A 13,867-nucleotide genomic window follows, 5' to 3' on the forward strand; every position below is an offset into this window, starting at 1 on the left:
GCTCACCACTTTTGGTGAGTACGTTTCTTCTAAATCATTACAAATTGCATTTGAATTATTGATCTTCATGATTTATCATATTTTTCGACATCCTTTGCGTGACATTTGTTAGGAAGCAGAGAACGCTTGAGTATTATTAGACAAAAAAAAAACTTTATCCTAGAATATTTGGTTTAATATCAAAATTGGTTAAGAGTCAGGTCAGAAGCGTAAGATTTTATTTGGCAACACTAACATATGTCCGATAAAAGGCTGACAACAAGGTTACAGTCATAATTCCGGTCCATATCAGCTATAAAAAGCCTTCCGCCTTTCATCGTATAAGGGTGTAAATTAAATTCTCGACATATCAACGACTTGTCCCTCCACATTTTCCACATTCTATCGCACTCGTCCGAAGAATTAAACCTTTTTGTAGACCATCCCCTACTGCTTCACCTAGAATCCTCAGATGTGGATCTGATACGACAGTGGGCAGAAGTCCTGAAAGAAAAAGCTGCTCGCACGAAAAAATGGGAATCCGATAAAATATGCATGCCCTCCGGCTTTTTATTAGGTGACACCTTCACCCACATCGTCCGGTTCCTAGTGCTTTTTTTATTTCCATAGCCTTCTTCGCCAGTGCGGTGCTGGTTCAAGCAGCCTTTGATCCCAGCAACCAGTGTTTTCACCGGAAGACACTGCCAGCTGTTTGGTTTAACATTTCAAAATTAAATTTGTTTCCGGGAATCACTTCACACCATGACCGAAATGCATACTAATCCCACGTAATTATTTTTCCTGCTTTTTGTGATATAGGTTTCTGTCTGTTACTAGTTTTTTTTTGCAATTAATCAACCATTAACATAACATCCACACTACACTGTTCGCTATAATTAATTTTCGCATGAATTCAACTAACCGTGCTAATAATGGCTTTTTATTCGCTTTTGATTGACGCTTTCCTGTAGAGACTTTCCCCGCTAAAAATTTCACCGGAATCGCCACACCGCATCGGAAACATTAAAATTCATGAAATTTTTCCAATTTGTTCTTTCCTTGCATGCCTGCGTGTGCCCGCACACGCGACAACACCACCATCGGGATATAAAACTGAAATCGACGAAACCAACGAAAAAAAAAACGAATGTGAATTCCAAATTACAATTTCCTTCGCATCCACGCATCAATGGAAACACACACACAGAGAGCAAAGTTTGCTCCTCGGAGGAGTTCACGTGCCGCAGTGGAACGGGTACGTGCATTCCGTTGGCCTGGATGTGCGACCAGAACCGGGACTGCCCGGACGGATCAGACGAGATGTCGTGCAGTAAGTACCACCTCCTTTTTATTACTTCATATTTCGGGGATTTCATTTTGAGAATCGTTCATGGACCAAACCACGAGGGATGAAACGTGCATGGTTCGTAAAAACCCGCTAAAAGTCGAATGGGAAATCTAACAGGTTATATCAGCAATACATATTATACGAAAATTTATTTGGATTTCAGGAACAGATAATCAATTAACCGTTTTAGATAAAATGCTCATAGTTCTTGGAAAAAAATCATATCATCTCAATACATCCAGTCAATTTCTTTTACTTTGATTGTCAAAAACTCTTCATAGGCATACCATCTCTTTATTGAATAGTGAAACCCTCTGAAGCCAAAACTTTTCCAACTGTTATATAGAGTTTTTTTTTTTTTTTCAAAGTGCTCATATAGTTTTGGTGCTCTTAATACAAAATTCAAAATTCAAAATTCAAAATTCAAAATTCAAAATTCAAAATTCAAAATTAAAAATTCAAAATTCAAAATTCAAAATTCAAAATTCAAAATTCAAAATTCAAAATTCAAAATTCAAAATTCAAAATTCAAAATTCAAAATTCAAAATTCAAAATTCAAAATTCAAAATTCAAAATTCAAAATTCAAAATTCATTCTTGATTCTTGATTCTTGATTCTTGATTCTTGATTCTTGATTCTTGATTCTTGATTCTTGATTCTTGATTCTTGATTCTTGATTCTTGATTCTTGATTCTTGATTCTTGATTCTTGATTCTTGATTCTTGATTCTTGATTCTTGATTCTTGATTCTTGATTCTTGATTCTTGATTCTTGATTCTTGATTCTTGATTCTTGATTCTTGATTCTTGATTCTTGATTCTTGATTCTTGATTCTTGATTCTTGATTCTTGATTCTTGATTCTTGATTCTTGATTCTTGATTCTTGATTCTTGATTCTTGATTCTTGATTCTTGATTCTTGATTCTTGATTCTTGATTCTTGATTCTTGATTCTTGATTCTTGATTCTTGATTCTTGATTCTTGATTCTTGATTCTTGATTCTTGATTCTTGATTCTTGATTCTTGATTCTTGATTCTTGATTCTTGATTCTTGATTCTTGATTCTTGATTCTTGATTCTTGATTCTTGATTCTTGATTCTTGATTCTTGATTCTTGATTCTTGATTCTTGATTCTTGATTCTTGATTCTTGATTCTTGATTCTTGATTCTTGATTCTTGATTCTTGATTCTTGATTCTTGATTCTTGATTCTTGATTCTTGATTCTTGATTCTTGATTCTTGATTCTTGATTCTTGATTCTTGATTCTTGATTCTTGATTCTTGATTCTTGATTCTTGATTCTTGATTCTTGATTCTTGATTCTTGATTCTTGATTCTTGATTCTTGATTCTTGATTCTTGATTCTTGATTCTTGATTCTTGATTCTTGATTCTTGATTCTTGATTCTTGATTCTTGATTCTTGATTCTTGATTCTTGATTCTTGATTCTTGATTCTTGATTCTTGATTCTTGATTCTTGATTCTTGATTCTTGATTCTTGATTCTTGATTCTTGATTCTTGATTCTTGATTCTTGATTCTTGATTCTTGATTCTTGATTCTTGATTCTTGATTCTTGATTCTTGATTCTTGATTCTTGATTCTTGATTCTTGATTCTTGATTCTTGATTCTTGATTCTTGATTCTTGATTCTTGATTCTTGATTCTTGATTCTTGATTCTTGATTCTTGATTCTTGATTCTTGATTCTTGATTCTTGATTCTTGATTCTTGATTCTTGATTCTTGATTCTTGATTCTTGATTCTTGATTCTTGATTCTTGATTCTTGATTCTTGATTCTTGATTCTTGATTCTTGATTCTTGATTCTTGATTCTTGATTCTTGATTCTTGATTCTTGATTCTTGATTCTTGATTCTTGATTCTTGATTCTTGATTCTTGATTCTTGATTCTTGATTCTTGATTCTTGATTCTTGATTCTTGATTCTTGATTCTTGATTCTTGATTCTTGATTCTTGATTCTTGATTCTTGATTCTTGATTCTTGATTCTTGATTCTTGATTCTTGATTCTTGATTCTTGATTCTTGATTCTTGATTCTTGATTCTTGATTCTTGATTCTTGATTCTTGATTCTTGATTCTTGATTCTTGATTCTTGATTCTTGATTCTTGATTCTTGATTCTTGATTCTTGATTCTTGATTCTTGATTCTTGATTCTTGATTCTTGATTCTTGATTCTTGATTCTTGATTCTTGATTCTTGATTCTTGATTCTTGATTCTTGATTCTTGATTCTTGATTCTTGATTCTTGATTCTTGATTCTTGATTCTTGATTCTTGATTCTTGATTCTTGATTCTTGATTCTTGATTCTTGATTCTTGATTCTTGATTCTTGATTCTTGATTCTTGATTCTTGATTCTTGATTCTTGATTCTTGATTCTTGATTCTTGATTCTTGATTCTTGATTCTTGATTCTTGATTCTTGATTCTTGATTCTTGATTCTTGATTCTTGATTCTTGATTCTTGATTCTTGATTCTTGATTCTTGATTCTTGATTCTTGATTCTTGATTACAAACAGAACCTGAGCTTTTATGTAAATTTCTTCTTATGCAAGCTATTCGTTTTGAAATGAAACAAAGCAATTAAACCAATAGCCGGAATACTCGTCCTTGGCAAGCACAGTGTCCATTCAAAGCTTAACATAAATTTACTCCTCATCTAATTAAGTAGCGGTCCTCACACTCTCACACACACCCGCTATTTATCTCTACAGCTCAACCAACAGGAAATTGACTATCCATACCATCGCCGCCGCCATTATGCTTGGCTAATCCAATGAATTGCATTAATCCGAACGGGGCAAGGCGTGGCGAGAGGGAAGCGAGGGGGCACACACGCTTCGATGAATGGGTTTACAAATTGAATCTGTTTTGCATCACGGGTATGGATGATACATGGCCGTTTGGTTGGGCTAGGCGCCACTACCATCCACGTCGTTTGTGAACTTTCTGGCTGGCTTTGTGCAAGAAGATCCCGGTGCAAAGGGGTGGTCGCTGCTTTGAGGGGGCTATTGTTCGAAGCCAGTTCTTTGGAGTGGTTGAACTTGGTGAGTGCTTTTCATATGGAAAATTGTCAAAAAAAAAATAAAAATAAAAGTTCGTAACCTTGAACAATAATTGAAAAAAAAAACTAATTTGTTTTTTGGACAAACGCCTATTTAGCAAAATGAAGAAAATTGTAGGGTTTTAAAATAATTTTGAATAAAAAGAAATTGCCCTTTTCTTTGAAAGCAATTCTCTGAATAAGGCTTTAAAGAAAACGACTTTTCAAAATGAGAACAAAATTTATATTTTTTTTTTTTTCATAGACCCTGAACAAAAACATTTAGTTTTTCAAGTTGGGTGTCACAATGCAAAACCATCACAAGAAAAAGTTTGCAATGTCAAGCACAGAAACCACTCAGGCTGCTATTGCCGAAAAATTATCTCGCTCATGTAAAATTAAAATGGAACGAACTCACCGTTCCACTTTTTTAACCCTTTTCTCATCATTCCAAACATGCCTGTGTCTGGTTTCAAATTAGAACCAGGCACGCGCCTTCACCACACTGCTATTAAGGCGATGGTCCCCCGTCGGCCACGGAGCGAGACACTAATTAATCCACCGCGTCCTATCTACTATAACTGTCGCGTGGATTATCGCCACGCGACAGTCAGTGCTGGTGGTGAAATGATAGGGTGAAAGTGCAGCATAAATGCAGGCGCGCGCGCGTGTATTTGGCGTTCAAGTCACAACGCATAGATGGCGGCACGTGTGTCGCGTGTTAGTCCATAGACGTACATTATATATGCAAGGACACACTTAGAGTTAGATAGTATAAATCCCGTGAAGTGGGGGTCGCTGGGGTCCTTAGTTTCTCGTCACGGCCCGGCAGTTGAAGCCATGTGGTTCGCGTGGCTTCTTCCCGTGCGACAGCTATGACTAGACCGAGCGATGGGTAATTATTATTACCAGTTGTTCGGAGTTTGGGTTATTCAGCATCTGAACGTTGACGAATTATTTTAAAATTCTAGTAGGATCGTAGACCAAGTAAAAGTTATATTATTTTTTTCGTTTTTTCTAATATATTTTTTCAAGAATTCTCAAAAATATGTTCAAGAATCTGTCGAGAGATTCTTTAAAAATTTCATCGGTAATTCATTTGGAAACTGATTCGACAATTTCTTTCAGAATCTTTGCCAATCATTTTGGGAATATATCCCTTTTTTTTTAATTTTTCATCAGTAATTTTGGCGTGTTATTTGGCAGTTTGTTTTACCCTTTTGTTTTATGGAATTTACCCAGCAATGCCTCCGACAATTCATTATAGAATTCCAACATCTTTAATTATTAAGCCAATGCTGTTGAGATTTTTTTTTCGAAATTTCTTCTGCAGTTTCTTTGGAATTCCCTCAGAATATTTTTAGGACATATTTTCTTTAAATACTTTGGAAATTTCTACATCAACGCCTTTCGAAATTCCGTCGACTGCTGCTTTGAGGATTCTTCCGGCAATTCCTTTGAAAATTTGTTGCAGAACTCCTATCAATACCTTAGTCATTTTCTTTGTGAATGCTCTTCAGTGATTTTGAAAAATTTCTACGGTAGTTTCTGTGAGAATGTCTTCGCCAATTCCTTTGGAACTTGCTACGAAACTTTCATCAGGAATTTTATCGAAAACTTTTCAGGCAAAAATCTTTTCGACAATTTTTAAGAATTCCTTCGGCAATTTCTTCGGAAAATACTTTGGAAATTGTGCCGCCAATCCCTTTGAAAATTGCTTCGAAAATTCCATCGAGGATTCTTCAGCTTTTCCTTTAGTAATTTCTCTGGCTTTAAAAAACCATTCAGAATTCACTTTTAAATTTCTTGAACAAAAAATCCCAAATAAATTTCAAAGTTAAAATTAAAAAAATGCATAAATTTTAAACAAATTGCAATCAAACTACTCGAGAAATTCCCATATGATTGCAGAATTTTTTAAAGAAATCGGCGAAACAAATGTGAAGGAACTACCAATGAAATTTTTAAAAAAATGAAAAGGAATTGCGGTAAGGTTTTCTAATAATTATTTGTAAAATTTCCAAATTCCCAAAAACTGGAGACATTCACAGAAAAAGTGACAAAAAGATCTTGAAAACTGCCAAAGAATCCCAAAAGAAATCGTTAAAGGAATTTTATGGGAATAGCCTAAACAATTTTCAAATAAATTATTTGAAATATTTGAAATGAATTACCGAATGAGTGTTGCGAATTTTCAGAATATTTTCAAGAATTTCTCCAGAAATCTTGCAAAAGAAAATAATTCTTCAAAAATCTCGAATCTATGATTATTTTTAGGAAGAATCACGAGATAATCAAATTGGTCTACTTTTGATTGACAATAAATAAATAAATTTATATGATCATACTGCGAATCTTCTTCAGAATGCATTCAGATTTTTTTTCCAAAAAAAAAATTTTCAAGCCCAGCCAACACGAAGTCGTATATGATGTAGAACAGGATGCTAAAGTGGAGGCCATATGCGTACATGCTTCCATTTGACCGCGTGTAAAGTGTACGCATATCGCACCCACTTCAGCATCCTATTTAACAGCACATGCGATCGTGTGTTGGCTGGGAGGGAATTCTCTAGATAATCATTTCAGGACATTTTTCCAAGAGTCTTAAGACATTTATCAATGAACCTCTACGAAGTCTTCTGAGAACTTTTCCATGATTTCTTCTTCATAGTAGTTCTTATGAAAAATCAATCGAAAATCCTTTCAAAACTTCGTAAAGAAGTATTTAAGAATTGCACATATTTATTCATTATTCTGGAAAACTGATTATCATTTCAAACCACTTTGGCATTGAACCATATCACGATACGACAATCATCCCATAATGAATTATTTATGCATATTATTCCAACTTCCAACCGTCGCGTCGTCCTGTAACCTCCCACCATCAGATCTCGTTTGGTGCGACCGTTTCCGCAATCCATTATTAATATCCGGCACGAGATTGGCGGCCATCACTCCAGCAGCAGCAGCAGCAAACCAGTCCAGCTTTCCATTCCGTCCAAATGCAATTAGCTATAGTCTGGTTTGAGCGGGCGAGCGAGCGATAGGGTAATTGATTAATACGATTTATTGGCGTCGTGTTTACTATGCAAATAAGATCCGGCGGGCGATGCGATGGTTGGAAAAATCTTCGATTGAGTATTTTCAGTGGTCAATATTTGCATTGAGTGATTTTTCCGATAGGTTACGGTTCGTTGATCAAAGCTTATTTGATGTGCAGTAAAAAGTTATTGTTTAATTTTTCGCTGGGTTTTTGACCTTTTGTTTGCAAAATTTGGAGTGATGAAGGAATCCTGGAAGGAATTCCTGGAGAAATCCCCGGGGTAATTATTTGTTAATGGTACAAAAATTGAAAAGTACTCTTTCTGTCAGAAACCTTATGAATTGTCGTGGCAAGTCTTTTAGAAAGAGAGGAGAATTTATTTGAAAAAAAAAAATCTGAAATAATTTCATGGTGGCTTCAAAGAGGAGACGGCACAGGTCTTACTCTGAAAATACACAAACAAACCTTACAGGCTTCAATGTGTAATTTTGTTATATGAAATTGTTTTTGTTCTTAGTAAGAAATGCTTATCGACTATATCAATACATTCCACAACTAACCACCATCCGCTAAGGGGCGGAAATTCGCTCCGAAATGTTGGGACATTTTTTTCATGAAATTCTCGAAAGTCCATGACATTTCCCTTTCTTCAACTTCTGGTGAAAAATTAGGAACTCCTGACAGATTCATTATAAAATGTCTAGAGCAATTCCAGTTCTCAAACAGAATACCTAGGATATATCTTTATGATTGTTGGATCCATAACTTTGAGTTATTGGGTTCTCGGATAATACTATGGTGGATCGTTTTGCGAAAGTTCAACGGAGTTGAGGAATATTGGTAGAATTTCTGTAGTATTTCCCTGAGTAATAAGGAGTGTATCGGAAATTAACTGTAAATGTTCACAACAGCCTTAAAAATAACCTATTCGAAATAATTATAACTTTATTTTTAGAGATGCTATATAAAACTTTGAAAAAAAGGAATGGCAATTCTGATTTTCATAATCATTTACATAGACTTTTATGTCAAATACTACAAACACGTTTTTAAATTTTGGACACCTCATAAAAATTTTCAATTGCGAAAACGATGGGAAAATATTCAAATTTATTTTTTTTTTTCGAATGAGTGTAATCAGTTTCGTACCTTTTAGTTCCGCCCTATGTTGCTTATCCTTTGGTAGATACGCGTATTTCGACTACCACTTGTAATCTTCCTCAGTGTCAGTTATCCACTCATGCATTGATTTTTATTTTTTTTTATTCAGATATATTTCCAACTTTGGGCTGAAATTCTTCATTAGAAAGAGGTTATTATAAAAAATAATATTTTTTACTGAGCACTTATATTCGGAACCACTTTGTAAGCATTAAAACATAAAAAAAATCTACCAGAAATTTTATAAGTTTTCATGGAACAACTTTTCAAGTGGAGATTGTTTTAACGAAATTATGGAAGAATTTCAGAAATAAGTTTATGGTGGCTTCCAAAGAGGAGATGATACAGATACAGCAGACAAAAGAGAAACCTGCTGATGTATGATCAATGATTGAAGAGTGCTTTTGAATTTTTGGTCCTATTAAAACTCTGGTGCAAATGTTACATGAAAATTCAAATACTGGTGGAAATTTGCAAATCCTGAGATATTCATTAGATAAGTTCTAAAGCAATTCCGTGAAATCATATAAGATTATTCTGAGAGATTTATGACAGAAAATCTAAGGTATATTTATATGATTCGGGAATTGACAATTCATAACTGATAACAAATTTTGAAAAAAAAAAATTGATAATTTTCTTGAAAAATACTTTGGCAAAATGTGTGTACAAGGAAGGGTTAACAGAGTTCACGAATATCAAAGGAATTCCTGAAGAATTTTATGCAGATGTTCTCGAATTCACTAATGGAATATATAAATGATGTTATTGTAGGATTTCTGCTGGTATTCCCTTATTATTGAAAAAGGTCTCGAGCTCGTAACAGTATCTCTTGCAATATACTTAAAAAATAAAAGGTCTCAGGACATTATATTGATAAACAAACAAGCTTTTTCCGATTCATAATTCAATTCTAAAATATCCTGATGATTGTCTGTAGAAGTTTTTCGAAGACAAATTGAAAATGTCATAATTCATTTTCAACTTTGCATTCCACCGAATAGAAACACGACAAACACATTCTTCACATCCCATCATTACTTGAGCACGAATTGTCGCTTAAACTTTCACGAAAAATTTAAAATTCTCTGGAAATTTCTCCAAGATTTCAGAATTTGGAGATTTTTTATGAATTTTGATTATGACGAAAATAAATGCAAATCAAACTGTGCATATCTGAGGAGTGCATCGCAAAGTTGAGCATCGTGTCCATGCGGTTAGCGTATAACCGTACCATGCCATTTGGATGAGGGTTCGATTCTCGCTCCGAGCAATGCTGTCATGGTAAAATTATTGCTGGTAACTCTAAAGATTCCTCCAAAACGTATATTTCAATTTATTCCTTTCCCTGTACTGCTCAAGTATTTTCTCCATGATTATTTCCAGGGATACCGCCGAAAATTCTTTTAGGGATTCAAGCAAGGTTCATTGATAAGTTCTTCCTGCAATTTCTGCAGCGATTATTTAGGAAATTTCTTCAAGGTTTGCTACGGAAATTCGTCCATGTTTTTTTATGCATTTGACCAAACATTTCCGTAAGAATTTCCTTCCCGAATTCTTCTGGAAATTCCACAAGAAATCTAGAATTTTTTCCAAAGTTGCTCAAGGAGTTCCTCCAAAGATTCCTTCAAAAGACGCAATTCCAGAAAAAAGTTTCTTCAGAGGTTTCTCCCGAGTTCATCCAGGGATTTCTTAGGATTTATTCAGCCCTTACTTCTTCTATTCTTTCATATTTTTTCCGTCGATGCTGCATAAATTTCGCCAAAGATTCTCTCAGCAATTCTTACAGAAATAACTGCAGTATCCATTTCTTGGGATTTATCAAAGAATTCATCAAGAATGCCTCCTATGAATACATGCAGAGGGTTCTTCTCTTCTTCCATTTTTTTTTCAAAAATTCATTCTAAAAAATATTTTTTTCAAAAATTTATTCAGAAGTTCTCTAATTTTTTTTAGTACAGTGACTCCACAATTTATGAATCGGAAAATGATCACAGTTTATGGATCACTCATTTGATCAACATGGTGATTCATAAATAGTGTACAAAATTAAGGTGATTCATCGGTGTGGGGTCACTGTATATTTTTTGTATTTGTCGGTTTTTTTTAGAAATTTCTCCTTTAGGATTTTTTCTCCAGAGTTTTTATGCAATTATCTCTGAACAAATTGTATTAAAAGTAATCTATGAACTCCTCCAGAGATATGTCCAGAAGTTTTTCTAAGGAATCCTTTAGAAATTTATTGATGGATTTATACCAAAATTCCACCAGTACCTTTGTCTGCCATTTCTGCAGGAATTTTTCAGACATTTTTAAGAGATTCCTTCAGAAATTTGGCTACAGATGTCTGCAAGACTCCTCCCAAAAATATTTTCAGCATTTTTTCCTTGAAATTGCTTGCAGAGTTCCTCAACAAGATTTTAAGGAAGGAGGTGTCTTAAGGAGTTTCTTCAGGTACTTTCCCAGGAATTATTGTCCAGGAATCGCTATAGAAAATTTTCTAGAATTTCTTCTAAGAGTATTCAAAGATATAGCAAGTAGTTTTTAAGAAGGGATTCCGTCAAAAAATCATTCAGGGATGTCTTTAGAATTTTCTTAGGAGATTCTTAAAATATTCTTCCAGGCATTTTTTGTGCAATTTTGGAAGAACTTCTGGAAAAAAAATCCCTAGAGGAAAATCTCAAACAATTCCTACATGAATCTTTGTAGGAACCCCAAAAGATATTTCTGACGAAGCCACATGAGCTATTGCTGAAATGAAATCGTGCAGAAATCCCAGTAGGCATTCCGCATGGAATTCTTGGAGGAACCCATAGAAGAATTGCCGAAAAAATCTCTGCAGGATTTATTTATAGAAATGTTTTGGTTAATTTCTATAAAAAACCATGAAAGAACTTTTGAAGAAATTCTGCACTGAAGTTTCCTTTGACTTTGAAAGAGTCTCTGCAAATAAGTTTGAATCAATACCTGAGAGAAGATTTGAGAAATTCCGAGCAGGATTTTCTTAAAGAATCTCTTAAGGCATTTTTGAAGAAATCTCGAGTAAAGTTTCTGTAAAATTCTCAGGAAGAACTTTCCAATGAATCTCCAGAGCAATATCTAAAAAAAAACCCTGAAAAAATTTTAATCAAATCCTAGCAGGAAATTTTGAAAAACTTCCGGGAGAAATATTCCTAAAAGCTTTGGGCGCAATTCCTAGAAATGTTTGATAGGCAATCATTGAGAAAATTCCTGAAAAAAACGTTTGATAAAATTCCTAAAGGAGTCTGGAAGATTTACTTAAGAAATCCATGGAGAAATTTTTATTTTATAAAGAAATCGCAGTAAGCATTTCTGAAAGTATTCCTGAAACAATTTGTGGACATATTTCTGAAGAAATTCCTGAAGGAATACGCCTAAATAAACTTCCGCAAATATCTTAAAAAAGTTATTACTGAATTACTGTGAAAATTCCTAGAAAACATGTTTGAATAAATGCCTCAAAAAATCCGCAGAGAAACTTTCAGAGTTATCCTTTATGAAAATGCAAGAGAAATTTATGGGGAAACACATGGATAAATATCTGGAGGCAATTCTGAAGGAATTTCTGTATGGACTCCAGTACAAATTCCTGCAGAAATCTTTGAAAGAATATCTGAAACAAGCCCTGTAGAAATGTGTAAAGGAGCCACTGCAAGAGTTTCCTAAATTACTCCTTAGAAAAATTTCTTAAGCAATCCCTGGCGGAGTTTCATGAAAATTGATATCGAAGCATTCCTAGATAAATTTCTGAAGAAATTCTCATTGTGAAGAAACCCTTCTGAAAACATCCATGCATCAATTTTGGAAGCAATTCATAGATGATTTCTCGATGGAATCCTTGGACAAATGTATGAAGATATGACATTAAGAATTTATGGGGAAATCACCAGGGAAAACTTTGGAAAAGTTCGTAAAAATGTCTGCGCTAGATTTTCGAGAGAAATCCGTGAAGCAGTTTGTGGAAGGAATACTGAACTTTTGATTTTCTGAAGGAATTTGAAGGAAAGCTTTTCTGAAGAAATTTGAGGAAGATTTCCTAAAAGAATTCTTGTACGGAATTTTGGAAGAAATGACGGAGAATATCTGAGGAAACCAATGAAAGGTTTTCTAAAGGTGTTCTTCGAAAAAAAATAGGAGGATCCTCTAGCTAAAGGTAGATTCCAAATAACATTCGAGAGAAATTTTTGAAGATATCCATGGCAAATGTTCTAAAAACACTTCCGAAAAAAATACTTTTTGACAGGAATTATATAAAGATGTTCTAAAGGAACCCATAGAGCAATTCTAGAAAAATCCAAGGAGAAATTCCCCAAGGCATTCCTGACATTGGGAATTTCTGATGATTTTTTACAGGAAACCGTGAAGTTATCCATGGATTGTTTTCCGAGTGCATCTTCTGATAAATTTTTGAAGGAATATCTCAAAGAGTTTTTAAAAGAATCACTAAAGGATTTTCGAAGAATTCCATTCCCTGCTTCAAGATAGAGCATCTCAAACATTTACTATTACTTTCCAATGCACTCATCAATGACAATTTTAGTTTTGCCTTTTCGGCATTTTTATTACTCAAAGGAGGAATTCCACGGAGTCATGTCAGTCGATCCTGAGCGACCATTTCAAAAATATCTGAAACTTTGCACAGTTTTTCAATTTCATATAAATCGCCATTTTTTGATATTAAACCTTCATATTCACTCACGACTAACTTTTCAAAAGGGTGTATGCGAAAATAGTTCTAAAATATTCTAAAACCTGTACAGCAAAAACGGATTGTTCGATTGTTATAAATTTTTCAGCAAAGTTAGATAACTAAATGATGATTCCTTAGAAAATATACACTGTAAAAAATTTCTTTTTCTACTTTGAAAAAATATGATATTTGTCACAAAAACTCAAATATCTCAAAACCCTATCTTTTTACCAACTTCAATTTTTTAGGGGAAATAGCCCATTATATCAGCTATCTACCATAAAATTTTGGTGATGGTAAACTGATAAACAAAAAAGTTATGACATTTCAAACATTTCACAATTTTTACATTTAGTAACAAAAAAAAAATTTTTTTCTGTGTAAATTATTTCGAGAATTATATTTTGATGCTGATTTTATTGTAAAGGATACCGCCTGAATTAAACAAGTTGTTTTCATGATACTTTAGTTTGATTATTCGAAATTACTATAGTATCTATTTGAAACTTAGACGCGATCCAGTGTTGTGATCAAAAATATTGAGATTGTCATACT

General features: G+C 33.7%; 1 protein-coding gene and 1 long non-coding RNA gene across 22 annotated transcripts in view; one reads left to right on the top strand and one right to left on the bottom strand.

Moving 5' to 3' along the window:
- Positions 1-13,867, top strand: part of LOC109405842 (low-density lipoprotein receptor) — a 1,187,857-nt gene that overhangs the window by 881,822 nt on the left and 292,168 nt on the right. For 19 of the 21 annotated variants that reach the window (XR_009999021.1, XM_062858856.1, XM_029869744.2 and 16 more), the window contains one exon: positions 1,187-1,309. The exons of the other annotated variants lie outside the window; for them this stretch is intronic. Coding sequence is in view for 18 of the 19 variants with exons in the window: in XM_062858856.1 (XP_062714840.1) it covers positions 1,187-1,309 (123 nt within the window). In the remaining variant the exon portion in view is untranslated. The remainder of the gene's footprint in view (positions 1-1,186; positions 1,310-13,867) is intronic. 21 annotated transcript variants of the gene reach the window in all.
- The window catches only part of LOC134291301 (uncharacterized), a 598,232-nt gene that overhangs the window by 495,156 nt on the left and 89,209 nt on the right, over positions 1-13,867 (bottom strand). The gene's annotated exons all lie outside the window — the stretch shown is intronic.

The sequence above is a fragment of the Aedes albopictus genome, chromosome 3 (assembly GCF_035046485.1).
Source record: "Aedes albopictus strain Foshan chromosome 3, AalbF5, whole genome shotgun sequence".
NCBI lineage: Eukaryota > Metazoa > Arthropoda > Insecta > Diptera > Culicidae > Aedes > Aedes albopictus.